Here is a 22,938-nt window from a genome sequence, read left to right on the forward strand (position 1 = left end):
TAGGGGGGGCAGAGATCAAAGCTCCCTGCTAGATGTTACCGCGGAGTCCGGAATCCTCGGGGGCGGGACATGAGGATGTCGGCGTCAAATTCCCCTTCATTTTCAGCCATATGCCCGCCCCCTTTCGCTTGCTCATGCTTCCCGCTTCCAATACCTCAACTATAAGAAGTGACTGTTCAGTTGCCCTATAATATACCCCACCCCTGAGGGGCGCCGTTGTCGCCAGGCAGTCAATGTCTTATCTATATGACGGGGAGGAGAGCTGGCCATTGACCTTCCTGTGACATTTTTCAGGATTTTGTCCCTCTGTCCTCCCTCATCCCCCCACACACTGCAGAACTGTAAAATAAACAATTTGTCAATAAAGATAATTTATTGCAAAAAAAAAAAATGGCAGCTACAAGAAAAAAAAACGCCCAGGTCCAACAGGCAGTGGGCGGGGCTACAACTCGCGGAATTCTCAGACAGCAGACGTCGCGTAGATGACGTCACCGTCTGGCTCTAGCGCCGGCCATCTTGGATGAGGGCCGCCATACTTTTCTTTCGCGTGCAGTTCTCCTTTGCGCTGCGGTAAAGGATCGCAGAACCACAACCTGCGGTTTCTTAGTCAGTTTCCCCGAGTTGTCAGAGAGTTTTCTCGTCGTGTGGACGGTTGTGGAGTCAGACAAATGCCCACACACAAGATGGCCGCCGCAGACGCCTGAGCGCCAGGAAGCTTCGGGAACTCGCAATTCGTGAACGAGCCCCCCCCCCCCTCCCCTGAGGGGACCGGAAGCGGAAGCGGCGCCAGGAGCTGGGGGACCCGGAGGCTGAGAGGGAGCGAGGTGATAACGTGTGAGGTAATTATGGTGATGTGACGTCATGTCGGTCTCTGTGTCCTCTCAGTCCGGCTCTAGAGGGGGTCCTGAGCTCCCCTGCGCCCCGTGGTGCCCCCTCTGTGCTGCTGTGGCTTATCCTGCCTGTGTTGTGAATAGCTCTGTCCCTCCTGGTTGCTTCTCTGCCCTGTGCCCAGGTCTCTGCCTGCCTCATACCCATGGGCCTCTTCTAGCGCCCCCACATGGCTTCCAGGGGCTCCTGGCTAGTGCAGACAGGTGGACTACAAGTCTCAGCTCCTCACACTTCTGTGCCCTGTGTGTCTGGTACTTGTGGCCCCTCTGTAACAGGTAACAGTCAGCGCTGATCTATTTGGTTGTAAACAAGGCCCCTATGGGAGCGACCATTATATACCCATCTGTATTGTCCTGCTCTCTTCTATATGCTCACCCCTAATCCTTATGTCACGGGGGTGGGGGTCTGACTGCTGCTCATGCACATGGTGGTCCTACCCCCCCCCCCCCCCCTTGTGCTGGCTGCAAATGCCTTAGCCCAGTTACTTGGCTTCATTTTGGCAGCCCCATAGAGATCACTGGAGGAGCGCTTATGATCAACCACAACTTCAGTCTAATGGCGGGATCTGGGGATCCCTATTCCCGTAGTCACATCCCCCCAAATCGGATCCCTACCCCCTATACTGTGTTATTAGCAAGTCAACTGGAAAGCTTAGTAACTTTCTAAAATACTTTAATGTTTTGGTCAGGGCGGTGGAGTCCGTAGCCAAACCTTTGGCTCATCTGTTTTACTCTTACTGAATATCTTACAGCCATGGTCAGCCAAAAGCGGCAAAGATCAGGAAAAGCCAGCGATGTGGGAACGTACAATATCAATAATCATGTAATATCTAGAGATGAGCGAGTCGTCGTTTCGAATAGCGCGCACCGATAGCAATGAATGGAGTCGGCTGGCATGCAGGGGGTTAAGCAACAGGACGACGGCCCCATCTGCGTCCCGGCCGGCTCCATTCATTGCTATGGGTGCGTGCTATTCGAAACTGCGACTCGCTCATCTGTAATATCATATATTATCAATCACTTTATTCTGAAGTCAGAGTTGGTAAGTTGTTTTCTTTCCTGAGTCATTGATCCCAACTCTGACTCCACAGTCCTGGTTTTGGTTCTTCGCCATTTTCACGACCTCTGCTTGCTGTCAGCGACCTGCATGTATCGTGGTTATGTTCACATAACAGAATTTAGAGAAAAATTTGAGGTGCTGCTGCACTCAAAATATTCTCCAAAATCTGGCGCCGTGGAACCTGCAGCAGATTTTTTTGCGCAGTGAGTAGCCTCGTACACAGTGGGACTAATCAGATGCGAGGCCTTGGAAATCGAAACGTAGGAAGATTTTTTTCAGTACATAAAAAAATAATCCTGTCTCTGCCTCCCATTGATCACAACAGGAGGCAGATTCGGGTCGGGTTTTGGAGAGGATTTTGAAGCAGAAGACAGTCTTAAATTTCTCTCCCTCCCTCCAGAACTTTGCAAAACCTGTCACTTGCTGTAGAGAAGGAAAATGGAGTTCGGCTGCTTTAACCCTTAAGTACTATCATGGTGTCTATCCTAATGATATGTGTATGATAGTGGTGTGTGATAGACACAATGATAGTATTTAAGGGTTAACCATGTCAGTGCCCGAAATGGCAATAGGAGTGGGTAAGCGTAGAAACAATTTTGCAGGGGTTCCCCTGTGGTAATAAAATTGGGTGCTGTAGATTTCTTATTCCTCACAATAGAGGGTTTGTTGCATTGTATTAGGCTCAGTAGACTTTCTCATCCATCGCCTGCAGCACTGATACATTGTAGGAAGTTACAAGGGCACGAGTGAGGTTGGTGCACATGATGACCTGTGAGGTCTGCCAGATCTGTGCACGTTACAGCCTTGTTCTTCGCTGACATCGTCTCCTATTTACTAAGGTTCTTGATGTCCACCTTCTTCTTGGCGCAAAAATTATATTGGTTTGCGCCAAAAAGACCAAATGCTTGCACTTATATTGGGGGGGGGGGGTCGATTGCAAAATGCACCATATTTATTACTTGTTTTGTTGGTGCAAAATGACAGTCTAAAGTAAGACAAGAAAGAGATGGATTATAAAGAGGAGAAAGTGTAACCTCTAGCTACATGCACCAAGTCTATTATGCAGCGTCTTTAAGGTGATGAATTTGGTGCATCTTGTGGCGGGGGGGTCTAAGATTACCTTTATAGCTAATACATCACATTAGAAAGTTGCAGAACTTTGTACTTCAAAGAAGCATTTTTATGTTTATAAGTAAATATCATTTTGGTCATTTTTGGTTCACGGGAAGGGGCTGTTCCTGGATTCTATTGTGTGCTTGTTCAGCTCCAATGCAATATCAGTCCCTGCAAGTGAGCAGCACAGGGGTCACGCCTGCTCCGTGCACTCAGGACCCTCACAATTGCTGGGGCTCCTAATGGCCTGGACCCCAGTGATGACTATGTGGTTAGTTGGAGAGTCCTGTGACCCTTGACAGACTTGCCGCAGCAGTATTAGGTTATAGACTAGTCCAATTCAGTGACCGAGGAGCAGCCTGCTGCAAACCTGAACCTGAATTGCACCAAGCTGGTGGTCTGCATACTTTGTGTCAAATGAATTGTGCGTCCTAGATACTTTTTTTCATCTTCTTATATAGTTTTGAAGGGGAGGGGTTGGGTGTAAATGCTGTTGTGAGATTTCTTGTTTTGGCGTAAAATGTTCCTATCATGTAAGTCAGCCAAGTGGTGGCGTTGGAGAAAAGCGTATCGCAAGGTGCACTAAATGTCTCCACACCCAGATATTTGGGGCAGTTTTTGCCTCTTTGGTCTAGTTTTATCCTGTATACGTTTAGGATAACAAGATGGAGTACGTCAGAAAACCCAGATGGTAAAGTCCTGCCGGCCCAACTCGTTCATCTGCTGACCAATGGTTATGGTCATTGGAGTCCCTCGGGATTGGTTGTTGTCCATCATTACATGGACCTTTATAGCTTCCTTCTTGTCCTTTGACTACAGATCAGAAGAACGTACGTGGCATAGCTCTGTGTATAGACTATAAGGACAGGCTAGTGTCTTTGGGGCAGATTTATGAAGACTGGCACGGTTAATTCCAGTCTTCATAACCCCTGTTTAGCAGAGCATGCATTTTGCTACTAAATCCTCCTTGTGAATGGAGCGCAGGGCACTTGTGTGACCGTCACCTCATTCATGTCTATGGGGCTGCCAGGACTGTAATCCCCAGCAGTGCCCACAGCCCCATAGGCCGGTCACACAAGGGCGCTTGCCTCCTGACCGCAGTCGCCGTATGATTGACTATAGGAATGTGGACCTGTCACCATTATTAGAGATGAGCGAACACTGTTCGGATCAGCCGATCCAAACAGCACGCTCCCATAGAAATTAATGGAAGGACCTGTGACGCCGGCCGGCCACCGGCAAAGTCAGCATCACAGGTACTTCCATTCATTTCTATGGGAGCGTGCTGTTCGGATCGGCTTATCCGAACAGTGTTCGCTCATCTCTAACCATTATCCCTTATAACTGGCTCATTGGTCAGGGCATGACCGCCGGGACCCCAACTGACAATGATGAAAGGGTCCTGTGTGTCCCATATCAATGGGATTGACTGGTCATGTAAGACTGTTGCTTTACTATGTTGGGCTGCTAAGGAGAAGCGAAGTGAAGGACTTGGCTACCAAAGGCCACAGAGATGATAAAGCGGAGGCGCCCATGGGGTCTCGTGATCGGTCGCTGTCCCAGCAGTCAGACCCCATGTGGATAAAGGATCACGTGATCGCCGGGTTGAAGGAAGGCAGCGCTACCGCTACGTCTTATATATTGAGTATTATGTCACTCGGAGAGGAGAAGATAAAACTGGTGACGCTAGGTTCACACCTGCGTTCACGGTCTCCGTTCTATGGTTTCCGTCTTCTGCATGCCAGAAGACGGAAAGCACAGACCGGGTCCGGCCGTGAGCGGCGGTGAGCGTTTTATGCTCTCCGCCGCGAAACTGGATTTTTTAATCCGGACACAGAGTACTGCATGTCCGACGCTGTGTCCGGATTAAAAAAAAAACCCGGTTTCGCGGCGGACAGCGCAAAACGCTCACCGCCGCTCACGGCCGAACATCTTTCTCACCCATTCAAATGAATGAGCATGAAAGAGTCCTGCAGGTTTCCGTCTCCTGCTCTGTTTTATGCAGGAAACGGAAACATGCACAACAGAGAGGGCAACGCAGATGTGAACGAGCCCTGACCCAAATAAATCCTAATACTGTAATACCATTCTGGACAACCTAAGGATGGACAAATAATCTGAACATAACCGGCCGAGAAATGGGTGTGAATTGCTAATAATGACTCCCGTCGTTTTAGTTAATTTGCCTCTGTGTCGTCCTATTGGCTATATGATGTGTCACTGACTGTCCAATCAAGATTGCCGATACGTGAATAACTGAAGCCAGTGTATAAATAGGGGGCATTGTATGTGAAAAGGCGAGAGTCCTAAAATAATCGTCCATTTAAAGGGGTGTCCGGAGACATGTTACTGATACTAGTGGGCCACTAAACCTAACAGACAGTACTCGCCCCTCTCTGGGCGTCCGTCTCCACCATCGACAGGTCCCATCGTCTGTATACGGGCCTGGTGACCGTCACAGCAGCCACATGCCACTTGTGCAGTCGTCATTGTCCAGGCCCATGATTGGTTGCAGCAATTCCCCTCGCACACACGGGACGTCACAAAGAGTTTCCGCTGCTGGAAACGGAGACCCGGGGGAGGTGAGTACTGAAATATTATGTATATAGGCCCAGGAGAACCCACTGTAAACTATGGAGTTCTTATGGAGGAGAATAATCACTGTACTTGGTTTTGGACCGGTGTGCACCTCATGACTTGCTGGGATTTGTGGTACTTGTCACAGAGCCCCCTGCGGCTATACCAGGACTGGTCAGCTGTTGCCTTAGTCTTTAGTAATATTGTCGGAACTCTTTGTGTTTTTCTGATCGGTCCGCACTTTGCAGAGCAGGATGAAACGTTTGCCATTTAGTTTATTCTGTCACTTTTTCTTGCAGCTTTTTCGCTGTTTTTGGAGAGGTCATGGCTTCCTCCGCCGTCGGCACGCGGCTCGTATAGGTCTTCTCTGTTCATCTTCAGCTTTGTTGTGTCGGTAGGAAAATTAGATGGTGAATCGGCAAACAGAAAGTGCGGGGCCCGAATACCCGGCGTCCTACGTAACCTGCAGCCTAGGAGTGTAATGGCAGATGTAGAAAGGAAAGATCCTCAGGGGTCTGACACTTGTTTGCTGTTCAGCTTCCCAGGCCGTGTGATGTTACGTTCATCGGTCCCATAGTCTAATCACAGCTCAGTCCCCTTCAGGTGAATGGGGCTGAGTTGCAATTCCAAGTACAGCCATTGTATGGCACTGTACATAAGTGGCTGCAGTGCTCATGTGAACGTTGCAGCCTCCTCAGACAGCTAAGCCGCCCCGGACCTGAGTGCCGGACCGCTGCCCGTCTTTAATCAATGATCTGTCTTAAAGGTAAGTCAATTACTAAGTCCTAGAAAACCCCTTTAAAGTGACTATCCAGTTCGGACAGAGCTGTGGTCTGTGACTACGGTCCGGGAATCTCCAGTAGTCTGAGACACCCCCCCTCCCCCCCGCCTTACCATTGGTTCACAGCAGCTGTGCTATATCTCCTACTCCTCCCATATAGGTGCATGCCTATGTCCTAAAGGGGGAGAGAATGCTGCCATCTTGGTTGATGCCTATCCCGCCCAGAACACAAGCATTGGCTATGTTCTCATCCAGTTTTGGGATCCTCATCTCTTCTGACCAGTCAGGTGACCCCCCCCATACACATTAGACGGTCAGGCCACCCTATTCTGGACACCCCATTGGCCCTATTTTTGGCTGACGATCTCTCCAGGCCCCCCAGAGTGGCGTCGGTCTAACAATGGGGGGGTGTCTATGTATGGCTGATCTGTAAAGGTCGTCCCTCATCACTTTTGTATTATGGCCTCGTAACGTGTCTGGTCTCATGTAAAATGGCCGACAGCAGAGGGAACAGATCGCCCTTGTTTTGGTTTTCCCTGTGTCATATGGAATAAATTACAGCGATGACTTTCCTCCAGACAGACTGCTCCTGTTACTCCCACTGCTGGGGTGGTTTTTTTTTTTTTAATCTAACCTGGGAAAATATCAGTGTGGAATGGTCCGGAGCGCTGTGAGCGGGGCCTCCTGCGCCCGCCCGGTGCGTCTCATCCCATCCTTCTCTTTTTCTTGGCATCTGCTCGGACTCAGGCCTAAGACTGGATAAACTCTTCCTGCTGGGGCCGAAACTTCAGCGATCGATTTATGTCGGATTATTCTATAGAGGCGTTTATGTGCGGACGCATTTAGAGGGAAACTTTACTTTGAGCAGTAATTTCCGAAATTTCTCAGATAAAGTCAATATAAAGTGAGAAGTGACTTCGTAACGTCTTGCCTTGCCTTGGTTGTCTGTTCTGACCTGATGTTTCTTCTCTGTTCACAGCTAAAGTGAAAAGTCAGATTTCCGATGGGTTTGTACTCGCAGGGCATTATGGGAGTGCCGCTGTTAGGTCACATGACTGACCATGGGGGGGTTATCTAAACCCCATTATGAAGTTTAAGAGTCTATGTCTATGGGATAAAGATGTGAAGTGACACCAAACCATCCTCTTTAAGGTGCTTTCCAGGACTCAGGAAAGGTCATCAGTATCTGATGGGTGTGGACCCCTGCCAAAAAGTGACCTCACATGGTACAGCAGAAGCTCAGGTCCATTCAAGTGAATGGGGCTGAGCTGCAATACCATGCACAGCCACTATACAATGTATGGCGCTATACTTGATATACAGTGACAAGGCCTCAGAGCTCACCCGTTCTCTGCAGCTGATCTGTAGGGGTACCAGGTGTCAGACCCTCACCGATCACATACTGATGACTTCATCAATATGGAAGTCCTGGAAAACCCCTTTAAATATCTATGGCATGCACATGTTATGTTTTTCCGATCCCGTAAGCCCCTTTAGTCCGCTGTATATAGAACATGACATTACCCTCACCCCTATAGTCTCCTCAACCCAGTGTCCATTAAAGGCATCCCTATAAAACCGGCGTCTTTAAATATTCATCTGGAGAATGACAAGAACCGAGGGAGCGAAACCATTATGTGAGGCGATATAACATCCAGCGTTATACGGCGGAGTAAATAATGGATGGCGCAGATATAGACGCTGCCGGTGTGAGGGATAATGTCAGGCGGGTGATTAAAGGGACGGCTGGAGCGGCGGCTGACATTTAATAATAAATGAAGACTTGTACCTCACTTCTCCCGCGCGCAACCTGAAGATTTCTATCCGGTAGAGTAAATAAGATTAAACGCTGTGTGCGGAGGCGAGGGCGGGCGTCACGCAGCATCTTCCTTATTGTTTATTACCGAGTTAAAAAGTTAATTCTGTCAGACTGTATAATGTGATCAGGGCTCTGCGACACCTCTCGCTCATGTACATAGATTGGTGAGGTATTACAACGACCGGTGGTTTTGTCCCTGCTAATACCAGTACATAAAACCGTTTTACTGTAATACATTGCGCCCCCGACAGAAAAAATGAGCTTTGACGGGATATACAAGTGGGTAGCTGGCCGTCCCGAGCCTGGCAAGTGCACAGTGTGGTGTCATAAGCCTGGCGTGTTCACAGTGTGATGTCCTGAGCCTGGCAAGTGCACAGAGTGATGTCCCGAACCTGCTGAGTGCTCAGTGGGCCGTCCTGAACATGGCAAGTGCACAGTTGGCTGCCCTGAGCCTCACGAGAGCACAGTGGTCCGTCCCAAGCCTGGCGTGTGCACAGTGGGATGTCCCGAGCCTGGCGTGTGCACAGTGTGATGTCCCGAGCCTGGCGTGTGCACAGTGGGATGTCCCGAGCCTGGCGTGTGCACAGTGGGATGTCCCGAGCCTGGCGTGTGCACAGTGGGATGTCCCGAGCCTGGCGTGTGCACAGTGTGATGTCCTGAGCCTGGCGTGTGCACAGTGTGATGTCCCGAGCCTGGCGTGTGCACAGTGTGATGTCCCGAGCCTGGCGTGTGCACAGTGTGATGTCCCGAGCCTGGCGTGTGCACAGTGTGATGTCCCGAGCCTGGCGTGTGCACAGTGGGATGTCCCGAGCCTGGCGTGTGCACAGTGTGATGTCCCGAGCCTGGCGTGTGCACAGTGGGATGTCCCGAGCCTGGCGTGTGCACAGTGGGATGTCCCGAGCCTGGCGTGTGCACAGTGGGATGTCCCGAGCCTGGCGTGTGCACAGTGTGATGTCCTGAGCCTGGCGTGTGCACAGTGTGATGTCCCGAGCCTGGCGTGTGCACAGTGTGATGTCCCGAGCCTGGCGTGTGCACAGTGTGATGTCCTGAGCCTGGCGTGTGCACAGTGTGATGTCCCGAGCCTGGCGTGTGCACAGTGTGATGTCCCGAGCCTGGCGTGTGCACAGTGTGATGTCCCGAGCCTGGCGTGTGCACAGTGTGATGTCCCGAGCCTGGCGTGTGCACAGTGTGATGTCCCGAGCCTGGCGTGTGCACAGGGGGATGTCCCAAGCCTGGCGTGTGCGCAGTTGGCCATCCTCTTGACCTAGGGGGCAGTACAGGGCATTAAGGAGAGTCTCAGCACTTCCCAAAATTGGAGCAGCACTCTCGGACTCCTTTTACATTGTTGCTTTTCTCCGCAGGTTTATGGTCCGGCTCTAATCATTGTCCGCTCTCTATTTGCTTTACCTCTTTAGGGCGCATTCACATTTGGCAGATTTGGTACATTCATATCTCATTCACTTTCATGGGGTTTGCACAAAAACTGCCCTGGTTGCAGAAAGCTCAGTCACAAGTATCAGTCCTACAAATCTGCAGCTTGTGAACCTGGCCTTATATGCTGACAGTACAGATCCGTCCGTTGACTAATTCAGTGTTTTCTCTTTCGCAGGTTCAGACCTTCTTCATGAACTGATCCGAACGTTTCCCCCTTATCTGCTCTGCAGAGACATAACACAGAGGAGTGTGCAGCGGTGAGCAGCGGCCATTGTTATATTATCATAGCCTCGCCGGGGTCCTGGATTCATGTGCAACCAAAGACATCCTAAGCATAGGTTATCAATTGAAGATGGTGGGGGGGTTCAACACCCAGGACCCTAACCAATCAGCTGTTGTTCATGTCCTCTTCAGCACAGCGCCGTACATGGTATAGTGGCTGTGTTTGGTATTGCAGGTCAGGCCTATTTACATCGGCCATGTGACCGATGAATGTAATGTCACAAACAGAAGGTGCCTGACCCCGCTGATCTTCAATTCATGCCCTATCCTAAGCACATGCCCCAGAAAACCCCTTTAAATGAATTCTGTCTCCTAAACTCTGCTGTCTCTTCACAGGAGCCATGGAGGAGTCTCATTTTAACTCCTCCTATTTCTGGCCTGCTGTCCCCACGGTCTCTGGACAGGTAAGTGACCGTATAGGTTATGGCGGTGCGACTATAGGATCTCACTAATCTCATATTCAGAAGCAATAAAATAGTTTGGTATTAAGTCCTGGGAAACCCCTTCCATTATATCTGGTTGGTGAATGCGGGGGATGGTAACATTGGTAGTGTCCTCTTGGGGGATCACTTTGACTTTGCAGATTTGCGATCACGTATCACAACTTTTTTCATTTTAGCAGATCGACAACTCCATGTTCCTAAACAAAGTGAAAGAGCAGCTGATCCAGGAGAAAGGCTGCAACCTGGGCTCGCACTACCCCACCCTGCTGACGGTGCCCACGTCCGTGTCCCTACCTGCCGGCATCAGCGTCGATGGAGAGAACAAGGTGGAGATTCATGGGATTCCTCACAGTCAGGCATCGGTCACACAGAACATCACCGTCCTGCCTGTGCCTACAACGGGGCTCATGACGGCGAGTGAGTGTCTTACAATTAGGGTCATGTAACAGGTCACGGCACCGACCCCTCAGTGTCCATCATCTCATCTGTCTCCTTTTCCCCTGCAGCCGGCTTGGTCATCACGTCTCCGTCTGGATCTCTCGTGACTACACCTTCTTCTTCTGGTCAGACTTTTCCCATTTCTGCCCCTTCCACCATGATTGTGTCCACCTTGCCGGGCTCCCAGACATTGCAAGTTGTGTCAGAGCTGACCAAGGCGAAGCTCCCCGAGGTGGGAACTGTAGGTGTCCAGAAATCAGGCCGTGGAAGGAAGAAGAAGAGAATCCCAGAACCTACACTACCAGAGCTGCACGACCCCTACGACTTATCGAATGAGGATGAGGAGGAGCATCATAAAGATGGGAAGACATACCGGTAATGATCACATGGGGTCATGATGTAGTGTATGATCGGACGGCTTTACCAGCGCATAGGAACGTCATAAAAGGAGTCGCCAAGTAATTATGGACATGGCCGCAGCATACCGTACCTTGGCCATAACAATTGTCTGAATTTTAGCTCCTGTTCCCCTGTGGGCCAGCTTGCTGTCGGGCTCTGCCACCAGTGGGCTACTTGTTTAACCCCTTATACATGATAGGGAAAGCTTATTACAACACCTAGCCATCACTTAATTCAGACAAGGGACCCATGTTCATATGATAGGACATAAATGGTAGATCAGTGGGGTCTGGGCACAGATATTCATTACCCTTTTCTGTGGATAAGTTGTACTTTGATTCAGCAGGTTCTTTCTCCTTCCAATAATCTGCACCTCTCTTATCTCAGTCTTCAATACCCCCCTCCTCATATAATATGGTCTCCATTCTCTGTTTCAGATGCCGGATGTGCTCCATCACCTTCTTCTCCAAGTCCGAGATGCAGATTCACTCCAAGTCTCATACAGAGGCCAAGCCCCACAAGTGCCCTCATTGCTCGAAAACCTTTGCCAACAGTTCCTACTTGGCTCAGCACGTGCGGATCCATTCGGGGGCCAAGCCCTATACCTGCAGTTACTGTCAGAAAGCCTTCCGCCAGCTGTCTCACCTCCAGCAGCACACACGGTAAGGAGCAGGGACACACTGGAGGATGGTCAGGATAGCTAAAAAGAGAGTGTAGTCTACAGGTTTGGGGACTGTAAGAGGGGGTGCACAGTGTGCTCTATGTCTATGAGGTGGGGGGCCGGCATCATCATTTCACATACAGATTCCTCAGCACACAGACCACAGAAGGACATGACAGCCATACTCTTATATCGTGCTCTCTCTTCACACGGACATTAGACGCCTGCTGAGGGTTGTAGTGTTAGCGGCAGGTAGATAGGACGTGAATGGGATGTAATTCTAGGATCTCCACTTGGTCTGTGCTACACTTACTTGCCATTGCTAGCAGGGAACGTTTCCATTCGGACATCGTGTCACGTGTCTCTTATACACCGTGTCATGTGTCCTTGTACACGGCACCGAGACTGTCATGTGTCGCCATCCTCTACACCTGTGTGTACATTGCTTCATATATGTGGTTGTACATGTTTGTGTACCCTGTGTCTCCTTTGTCTTCCACATTGGCCCCTCTTTTTAGTCCTACATCTGCTTTGTCCTTACGTCCATCTAAAGTCGCCCCTCTCTCCTCTTCATCCACCTCCCTGTCCGTATCGTCTTGTTTCCATCTGCTATGTGTTTTCCCCTCGTTGCACCCGGTCCCCAGCCGTCTGCTTGCTGCCATACCCCTTATACCTCACGTCCCATATCTGTTGCCATCTTTATTTCTTTGCTTATGCCCTTCTCTACCCATCATCTCTCCAATACTAGCCCATACATCATGCAGTCTTCTCCCTGTCATTGCTCCTCACTTTCCCATCTTGTTGCGCTTTTATGTGCCGCCATCATTCTTCCTGTCATTTCATACACCAAACAATTCCATCTCTAAAATCCTGTAAAAACCTTTTCTCCCTCTGTCCATGTTTCTTCCATATCTGCTGCCTACAGGTACCATGTCTCCTTGTTTCGTCCACCAGCGCAGGTGCAGCACACGACAGGCGCACAGGTCCTCTCCCCCTCCCTCACGCAGCCCCCACACTTCAGCATATACAGGCTAGGTTATTGCTCACTTTTACAGCTAAGGTACATGCAGAAGTTTAGAGTGACGCTCCATGTTGTGTAAATTCTTAATGCAATGTTTTTTTGGGGGGGATTCCTGTAGGGAACCTGTAAGGTCTGGGAGCAGCCGTGTCATTCCCATAACACAGATGCAGCGCCATACACCAGTGAGAGACCCTGCCTAGGGGATGGTGCGACTAAAATGATAGCAGTCTTCATTTTGTTTGCAATTGCAGCACCTTCAGGTCATTGTAGAAGGAGTCATAGGATGATACTGTGATGTCACCATCTTAGCCTAATAGGATGCACGCCATATTGGACTTGTGGTTGATTTCCAACATTAGATAGGAAAGTGTTGAGAACTCTGATCAATGGATTCAGGGCCACAAGCAGCGGCAGGGTGAAGACGGCTGCGTCCCTTCCTATAAGGTGCAGAGCAGTCTGGGAGTTGTAGTTCCACAAGTTGCAGGGCCAGAGTAACACACCATTCACAGATACATAGAAAGGATGACCTGTGACACACCTGATAGCCCTGGGGGCAGTGACAACACATGGTTACATTATTAGGGATCAGATAGACACCTTGTAGCAGCATGATGACACCCCATACACTGTGTACAACACCTGCCTCACCACCTCCATTTTCACAATGCTTCCAGACCCAACCTTTGTGTTGTTCTGGCAGGATCCACACGAAGGTGCATAGTGCGGTCTCCAAGCCCCACAAGTGCCCGTACTGCTCCAAATCCTTCGCCAACCGCTCCTACTTGACTCAGCATGTGCGCATCCACTCGGGGGCCAAGCCTTACAGCTGCCGCTACTGTCTGAAGGCCTTCCGCCAGCTCTCTCACCTCCAGCAGCATACACGGTAAGGGGGCAGGAGGAGAGAGCTGGGGGAGCCCCGACACCAGCATGTTACCCCACCCACCTAACAGTGTACACACCATGTACATCTATACATGCACACAGCCTGTCCCCGGGACCCACAGCTTGGGGTAGGTGAAAGCACAGAGCCCGAAATTGTCACCTTCATGTTTTACATCTGCACAACCAAATTGTCCCACTCCACATATGAGGACCCGTTCTTAGTTAGAAGTTGGTTTGGAGGGGTCTGACCCACGGGAGCAACGTCAACAGAATAAAAGGGGCAGCTTCATTGTTTACACAGGCGCAGCGCCATCTGTTCAGTTTTGGCTGTACTTGGTATTGCAGCTCAGCTTTAGGAAACTGAGTCCAAGCTGCGGCTCCCCTGAATCACTGAAGTGGAATATTGTGGACTTCACTTCCTCACCATAGTAAAGATCTCTGCTTGCAGTAAGTGAATAGGAATAAACAGAAAGTTGTAGAACATTTCAGCAGACATTGTGAGATCTTGGCGCGTCCTTGTAGAGTCAGCCACATAGAGGCTTCTAGTCTAAGTGTCCGTACACACACGCACTTCATTTGTAGATGCAGCTTTAGCTAGTGCCCGTTCTCTATACACACACCATAGCCTTGTCCCCCCTCCCCCCTCGGCATGGTGCCGATAATTGGCAGATTGCAAACACCTTACAAGTTCCCGTAAATTTTTCTTTAATGGTCCCTGTCCCAACCATTGTATTGTTCTGGCAGAATCCACACGAAGGTGCACATTGCGGTGTCCAAGCCTCACAAGTGCCCGCACTGCTCCAAAACCTTCGCCAACAGCTCCTACCTGGCCCAGCACGTGCGCATCCACTCGGGGGCCAAGCCCTACAACTGCCGCTACTGTCAGAAGGCCTTCCGCCAGCTCTCTCACCTCCAGCAACATACACGGTAAGGGGGCCGGAGGAGAGAGCTGGGGGAGCCCCGACACCAGCATGCACCCTCCTTCCCCCCCACCAACCGCATGCACACGTGTCTGAATGGAAACCGGGTCAGGGGAGGGATGACATCTTGTCTGCTCATTTCACCCCTCCCCCCATTAACATCCCCCCCTCCCCCTCCTTGCGCTGCTTTCCCGTGCCCGCCCCTAATGCACGTCTGGTTTGTTGATGTAATTCTCTCTTTTCCATGTGCTCCCAGGATTCACACAGGCGACAGGCCCTATAAATGCGTACACCCCGGATGTGACAAGGCTTTCACCCAGCTGTCAAATCTGCAGGTAACATGACTTTCCTTATCAATCTTAGAAATTGCAGGACTCGTTTATCCAGGGTCATGATGTCAGTGACATTGCAGCTCAGTCCCATTCAAATGGATGGGGCTGAGTTGCAATACTAAGCACACTCAGTATACAGTGTACAACGTTGTGATTGGTAAGTGGTAAGGAGGCTGCAAGGCTCGATATCATAGTCCCAGAACACCCCTTTAATGGTTGGTGTTGGTGTCTCGGTGGTGTCCGGCCTTTGACCACCTCTTCTAGATTTACAGGAGACAAGCAGGTGCTGTTTACCAATATGGACACCGTGCACAGGTTATACACTTCTATATAAGGCAGCATTCACACATTGATGTGGACGGTGCAGCAATTTCCAACAGATCTGCACCAAAATTTGCACGTTTTTGGTTCCTTTCAAGCTGCCGTGTGCAGTGTCTGAGGTTTCTGTCAGAAAGATTTTCCAGAGGAAACTTGCATTTAAAGGGATTTTCATGGGCTGAGGTATGGATGAGCTATCCGTAGGTTCTTGTCCATATGTCATCAATATATGATCGGGGTGGGATGACAGCCGGACCCCCAAACATTGACTGGTTAAAGATGCTGCAGCGTTTCAGTGAGTGCCGCTCCTTCTTCACTGAATAGCCAGCTCGGCGCAGGACACATCATAGTGGCTGTTCTTGGTAATGCAGCTCAGTCCCATTCTGCTGCAGTACCATGTGACCAATGAAGTGACAGAGGGAAGAGGCCCTGGCTGTGAAACAGCTGATCGGCATGGCTCCTAGATGTTGGACGCCCTCTGATGACATCAATATAGAAGTACCACAAAATCCCTCTAAAGCAACCATGTGTCACCCCTAGGCACACGTGTATATTGTGTATATCACTGTCATTGCATGGGGGCAAAGAACACATTTTTGGTTTCCTATGGGTGACAGGTGGTATCTGGTGCTCTTCTCAGATCATAAGGGTACATTGCAGACCTAGTGTGACAGGGTTGAGTCCGCACATTGCAGATTTTTATTCTGCAGTGAGTCGACACGTAATCTGCATGTGCCACATTTTAGGGAGAATTTCTCCTAATGCATTGCAAAGGGTTGATCCCGCTGTGAGGGATGTGAGCGACCCCGTGTCCTCAGCTCCTTAGGACTGTTGCATAGTAGAATCCGCATTAAAAATGCTTGTTACCACTGTGTGAATTCATCCCAAAGGAAACCTAGTACCATAGCCGTGTACTTGGCAGTAATGGGGTCTGGGCTCCATTTATGACCTCTGGTTTCCATTCCCTGTAAGGATGCAATGCAAAGAATGACAGAAGGTCACTAAGACTGGAAAACCCATGAAAGGCCTTTCTGCTGTATATAGGTGCTATAAGGTCTTAGCATTGGGGATATGGAGGCTAGCCCTAGTACATGTGGCCCCTTCCCCCTAGTTATAGGGGATCCTTTGTACATCTGATGGTTTTTGTGTCGCCCTGATAACTTTGTATTGTTTGTCTTTCAGTCTCACAGGAGGCAGCACAACAAAGACAAACCCTTCAAGTGCCACAACTGTCACCGAGCGTACACGGACTCGTCCTCCCTAGAGGTCCACCTGTCTACTCACACCGTCAAACACGCTAAAGTGTATACCTGTTCCATCTGTAGCCGAGCGTATACTTCGGTGCGTGCCTATATGTGATTGTGGCGTCTAATCTTAGCTATGTATACTGGAGAATTGCACATCTTGGACCATGGAAAGCGGTGGGGAGGGGGGCTGTAACCATCTGCAGGGTCCTCAGCATTGTCTGTTATAGTCTCCAAAGTTTTTAAAGGAGCTGTCCCAAATTTATACCACAATACCAGGAACCACCGCCATATGAGACTGATCTGATCTACTGAGCATGTGCGACCACCAGCACTGAACACATTGGGTGGTCGTGCCAAGAAGCATCCAACAGAACAGGGGGCACCTTAACAAGTCTGCAATAGTGATATCTACACGTGGGATATGGCAGCTACTGAATTAGTGACAGATTCCCTTAAAGGGAATGTGTCACCAGGAAATGGCCTAGTTGCCTATAGCCATGACTGTGCTGTAAAGCAAATCACTAAATGCTGCTAACAGCGTAGAAAAAGAAGTTAGAAAATCATGTGATATATTTCACTATCCGGCGACACATTCTCGTTACAATCCAGTTATTTTTCCGCACTTACTCATTTTGTTCTCTCGCTTTTCTTCCTTTTTTCTCCAGGAAACTTACCTGATGAAACACATGAGGAAACACAACGCTCCAGAGACCCCGCAGCCGCCCCCTACACAAGTCCTAACCTCACAAGCGCATTTCACACCCGTGTCCCAGGCCCCCACGTCTGACGGTCCGCAGTGCTCCTTTGACATGAGTCCCTTCAAGACTGACCATCACAAGGACTTATGTTTGACCGTCTCCACCAGCACCATCCAAGTGGAACATTTAGCCAGCTCCTAGTTATACACCAATTGGACAGAATATCCGTACGAGGGGGAGGGGGAGGTCCTGGACCACACGTGGGTTGGGAGGGGGGGGTGAAGGTCTGGACCGGCCCATTCTGGGAGGGGGAAATGCAACAGGAAAAGTCCCATTATGGGTCGGACTTTGATGAGAACGGACTCACATTCAGCCTCAGTATAATGGAGGTTTACAAGCTATGAAATTGTTGGAGCCCTGGGCACGGGCCGAATTCAGGCTGACGTCCTGACATCAACACTTTTGCTGCTTGCTCGTCGTATACATAACAGCACATGGAGAACCGCAGTGTTATATACAGTGCACTGCATCCTGTTACTGACTAGACAGGTCCGGAGGATGCCACGCACCACTAGTGTTTTGGAAGGGACTGAGTTTATATCCAGCAATACTGCCCGCACGGGACAGATCGGGGGAAGTATGGTTTAAGATTTTTGGACTTTATTTTGTACCCTCATACATAGAACGGGGAGGGGGGGCGGGGGGAGTCCTGTATTATATATTATTTTATCCATATCTTGTTCCTGCTCTTCCTCAGCTGACATCTTCCCTGGAAGTACAATGCATAGGCGTAAGACTGACCATGGCGGTCTCGGGAGAGGAGGTGGCGGATGAATTGACAATTCTGCATTAGAGGATCTATTAGCTAGTTGTGCTCATGTGTCGGGGAGAGGAGGGTCCGCCTGTGTCCTGCCCAATATTATGTATAAATATATACAGAACAAAGTGTGTATATCCATCCACGGCTTATTTACTGCTCCAGCTTATGCCTAGTTTTATTCAGTCTGATACATTATATGGTAATGGGGGGCCGCCTGCTTGTGGGGCCCCCATTCTCAAGACAGGTCCTCTCCTTTCTCACTACTTTGAGTTTTGTTGTTTTTTTCTTTATTTTTTTTCTTCAGAGACCACCCTTGTACCAGTTTACAAATCCGACCTTCTCACCACCATCGTCCATGTCTGTACCCCTTACCGTCTCACCACCTTGGTCCATGTCTGTACCCCTTACCTTCTCACCACCATCGTCCATGTCTGTACCCCTTACCTTCTCACCACCTTGGTCCATGTCTGTACCCCTTACCTTCTCACCACCATCGTCCATGTCTGTACCCCTTACCTTCTCACCACCATCGTCCATGTCTGTACCCCTTACCTTCTCACCACCTTGGTCCATGTCTGTACCCCTTACCTTCTCACCACCATCGTCCATGTCTGTACCCCTTACCTTCTCACCACCGTGGTCCATGTCTGTACCCCTTACCTTCTCACCACCATCGTCCATGTCTGTACCCCTTACCTTCTCACCACCTTGGTCCATGTCTGTATCTCTTACCTTCTCACCACCTTGGTCCATGTCTGTACCCCTTACCTTCTCACCACCTTGGTCCATGTCTGTACCCCTTACCTTCTCACCACCATCGTCCATGTCTGTACCTCTTACCTTCTCATCACCATCGTCCATGTCTGTATCTCTTACCTTCTCACCACCATCATCCATGTCTGTACCTCTTACCTTCTCACCACCATCGTCCATGTCTGTACCCCTTACCTTCTCACCACCTTGGTCCATGTCTGTACCTCTTACCTTCTCACCACCATCATCCATGTCTGTATCCCTTACCTTCTCACCACCATCGTCCATGTCTGTACCCCTTACCTTCTCACCACCATCATCCATGTCTGTACCTCTTACCTTCTCACCACCATCGTCCATGTCTGTACCCCTTACCTTCTCACCACCTTGGTCCATGTCTGTACCTCTTACCTTCTCACCACCATCATCCATGTCTGTACCTCTTACCTTCTCACCACCATCATCCATGTCTGTATCCCTTACCTTCTCACCACCATCGTCCATGTCTGTACCTCTTACCTTCTCACCACCATCATCCATGTCTGTACCTCTTACCTTCTCACCACCATCATCCATGTCTGTATCCCTTACCTTCTCACCACCATCATCCATGTCTGTACCTCTTACCTTCTCACCACCATCATCCATGTCTGTACCTCTTACCTTCTCACCACCATCATCCATGTCTGTACCTCTTACCTTCTCACCACCATCATCCATGTCTGTATCCCTTACCTTCTCACCACCATCGTCCATGTCTGTACCTCTTACCTTCTCACCACCATCATCCATGTCTGTACCTCTTACCTTCTCACCACCATCGTCCATGTCTGTACCTCTTACCTTCTCACCACCATCGTCCATGTCTGTACCTCTTACCTTCTCACCACCATCATCCATGTCTGTACCCCTGACGCTAGGTTCACACCTGCGTTCAGGGTCTCCGTTCTATAGTTTCTGTCTTCTGCATGCCAGAAGACGGAAACCATAGACCAGGTCCGGCCGTGAGCGTTTTATGCTCTCCGCTGCGAAACCGTTTTTTTTAATCCGGACACAGAGTACTGCATGTCTGACTCTGTGTCCGGATTAAAAAACCCGGTTTCGCGGCGGAGAGCCTAAAATGCTCACCGCCGCTCATGGCCGGACAGCTTTCTCACCCATTCAAATGAATGGGTGAGAAAGAGTCCGGCAGGTTTCCATATCCTGCTCTGTTTTATGCAGGAAACGGAAACCTGAAGTACGGAGTGCTGGCGCATATGTGAACGAGCCCTTACCTTCTCACCACCATCATCCGTGTCTGTACCCCTTACTTTCTCACCACCATCATCCGTGTCTGTACCCCTTACTTTCTCACCACCATCATCCATGTCTGTACCCCTTACCTTCTCACCACCATCATCCATGTCTGTATTTTTTACTTATACTCCTTATCCATTTCAATTTCCTACCTTCTCCCCCACCCTGGTTCCTGTCCTGTCCTCCTATCTACTTCCCCCCACCCTGGTTCCTGTCCTGTCCTCCTATCTACTTCCCCCCACCCTGGTTCCTGTCCTGTCCTCCTATCTACTTCCCCCCACCCTGGTTCCTGTCCTGTCCTCCTATCTACTTCCCCCCACCCTGGTTCCTGTCCTGTCCTCCTATCTACTTCCCCCCACCCTGGTCCTTGTCCTCCTATCTTCTTCCCCCCACCCTGGTCCTTGTCCTCCTATCTTCTTCCCCCCACCCTGGTCCTTGTCCTCCTATCTTCTTCCCCCCACCCTGGTCCTTGTTCTCCTATCTTTTCCCCACTCTGATTCCTGTCTTGTTCTCCCATCTACCCCAACTCCCCCTTCACTACTCTTCTTCTTTCTTACCTTTCAGTTACCTTCTTGGTCCCTGTCCGGACATCTGGTCATATGTTTGCTAACTCTTCCAGGTCATTCCCCTCTCGGGACTTTGTCAGTCCTATAATGTTTGTCCTAGAACTTGCCAAACTTGTTGCTAACACTATATTTCTCCTGATAACTGGCCATTCCCCTGCTGTCTTCTCTGCTCGTACCACGATCACTGCTGCTTGCTTTCCTTCCCTTCACCTTGTTGGATTCATCAGAAATATCTTCATTTCCGAAAAAATAAAATCAGCCTTGGGAAGAGTCGAAACCTACCATGTGCATTCAGGTGTTGTGATGTGGAGGGTCGCTGTTATCGCCTCTGTCACTCTTCTGGTGTCCTCTCCTGTTCCCATTTTTAGTATATTGCATAGAAATAAACCTCCATATACATTGTGTTTTATATTCTGTGTAGCTGACAAGAGGTAGTTGTCACATATGATGGAGCGATATAATGGGGAATTGTGGTATAGACTGGCAGGGGATACAGAGCACCGTGTGTGCGGGAGACAGCAGAATCCTGTACGGGTCTCCTAGGGGGTGCAGAATGTTGTATGTGTATGGCAGTGGTCAGAACAAAACCCTGCAATGCGGAGCAAGTGGTGGGGAAAAGAGCAATGTGGAGCATGCAGGCAAGACCTGACAGCTGCAACATGTTATGGGCGCAGAAGAGTCGTGACAGCTGCAGGGTTTGTTGGTGTTGGGAAAAGAGCAACAAGGAGCAAGCAGGTGAGAGCTGACCTGTTGTGGAGGATGCAGAAGAGTGCGGATGGCGGCTGGGTGTATTGGTGGTGGGGAGAAGAGCAATGTGGAGCATGTAGGCGAGAGCTCACCAATGCATTATGTTGTGGAAAATGCAGAGTAAAGCAGAATTACTGCAACAATTTATGATGGAGCAACTGCAGAGTGTGATGGTAAGTACCAAGGAACATGCAGGAGATAGCTGGCCACTATAACAAGAAGCTGTAGAGGGTGCAGGACAGTGTGGCCTATGTGCATGTAGAGGGTGCAGAGGACAGTCCAACATAGGGAGGATACACAAGAGTGCTGAATGCTGCAGAGCACTGTGTGTATGTAGGAGAGATGATTAGGACATGTTTAGGGTGCTGGTAGAGTGTGCAGAGCGCCGCAGTGTGTAGTGGTAGAGGGTACAGGGCGCTGTGGAGAATGCAGGGTAATAATGGAGGGTTCCATGCACTCCTGACTGCTGCAGCTTTAACACGTGAAGGGTCCAGAACAAACGTGTGAGCAGAGCCCTGTAATGTGGTTGCATGCGCGCTGTGTTTGCCGGTAGAAGTTGCACGATGCTCAGTTTTGGTTCACAATGTGACATCTCATCTTGGACATGCTTATTAAATGATTGCACATTTATCAAATGTGTCAAGGGGGTGTGACTATGATACATTGCACTAAAAGGTGGTGTGAACAGGTGGGTTTATTTGGGGCACTTATTGGGGTGCAGTCATCTGGCTCTATGACCGTATCAAGCAGAAAGATGTCAAAACAGCAGCCATGTGAACATAACCTTATGCGGCTAAGAGAAGTGATAAACCAGCAATCACCAAATTTACCATTCCACGGCACCTATATGACGAGGCGACTCTGTGTACGCCGGCTCCTAGATCATTTACACTAGTTTTCTAGTATAAATGATGGTGGGGTGGATGGACCTGTCACTGCACTCTCTTCTACTACTAGTTTTTGGGAAAGTGGCACAAAAAAACGAAGTCACAATTTATTTGAGCATTGACAAAATTTGAACAAAAGTGCCATCCATTACATGTCTAAATCTGAGTGCGGAATCTGCAAAACGCAGTGTGAACGGAGCCAAAGAATATATATATATTTGGACCCATATACAGCCGTAGATTTTGCAGCAGTGAGTCTGGGCGTAGAAATAGAGACGCAAACTACGTTGCAGCTCCTATACGTGTCCATTTTTGCGTCTGCGCAAATCACAGTCATGGGACCAGGGCCATAATGGAGGGGTTCTTGCTGGGACTAGATGACAGAAATGGCCGCAGGTCTCCTGTTGCTTTCATTATGATGACAATCTATAGGCGACAGATCACACTTGTCTGACATTCGTCACGAGCCGTCGTTGGACATTTGTTCTGACCGATGACACGTGAAGGCTCAAGTGCAATGTATACAGACTGATATACAGATACAAGGAAAACATGGG

The 22,938-nt window shown here is 49.6% G+C and overlaps 1 protein-coding gene across 5 annotated transcripts; it reads left to right on the top strand.

Annotated features, from left to right (window-relative positions):
* Positions 1 to 631: 631 nt before the first annotated feature.
* On the top strand, positions 632 to 17,571 carry ZNF384 (zinc finger protein 384). Of its 5 annotated transcripts, none has more exons than XM_075258290.1 (11): positions 632 to 839; positions 9,847 to 9,928; positions 10,290 to 10,357; positions 10,573 to 10,813; positions 10,903 to 11,209; positions 11,671 to 11,895; positions 13,616 to 13,798; positions 14,542 to 14,724; positions 14,974 to 15,052; positions 16,550 to 16,708; positions 17,280 to 17,571. In XM_075258290.1, the coding sequence occupies exons 3-11, from the start codon at positions 10,295 to 10,297 to the stop codon at positions 17,511 to 17,513; spliced, it is 1,674 nt and encodes a 557-aa protein (XP_075114391.1). In that variant the 5' UTR covers positions 632 to 839; positions 9,847 to 9,928; positions 10,290 to 10,294; the 3' UTR covers positions 17,514 to 17,571. The 5 variants fall into 5 exon arrangements, with proteins under 5 accessions (XP_075114391.1, XP_075114392.1, XP_075114394.1 ...); XM_075258291.1 differs by having other exon boundaries at positions 633 to 839; positions 10,576 to 10,813; XM_075258293.1 differs by lacking the exon at positions 14,542 to 14,724 and having other exon boundaries at positions 636 to 839.
* The last annotated feature ends 5,367 nt before the right edge of the window (positions 17,572 to 22,938 follow it).

Source organism: Leptodactylus fuscus, chromosome 10 (assembly GCF_031893055.1).
Source record: "Leptodactylus fuscus isolate aLepFus1 chromosome 10, aLepFus1.hap2, whole genome shotgun sequence".
NCBI lineage: Eukaryota > Metazoa > Chordata > Amphibia > Anura > Leptodactylidae > Leptodactylus > Leptodactylus fuscus.

Excerpts from the sequence above, each read along its gene's own strand:
- ZNF384 (XM_075258290.1), top strand. The coding sequence starts at position 10,295 with ATGGAGGAGTCTCATTTTAACTCCTCCTATTTCTGGCCTGCTGTCCCC. Across the intron at positions 13,799-14,541 it reads CACCTCCAGCAGCATACACG|AATCCACACGAAGGTGCACA; the intron begins GTAAGGGGGCAG and ends TTGTTCTGGCAG. Across the intron at positions 14,725-14,973 it reads CACCTCCAGCAACATACACG|GATTCACACAGGCGACAGGC; the intron begins GTAAGGGGGCCG and ends ATGTGCTCCCAG.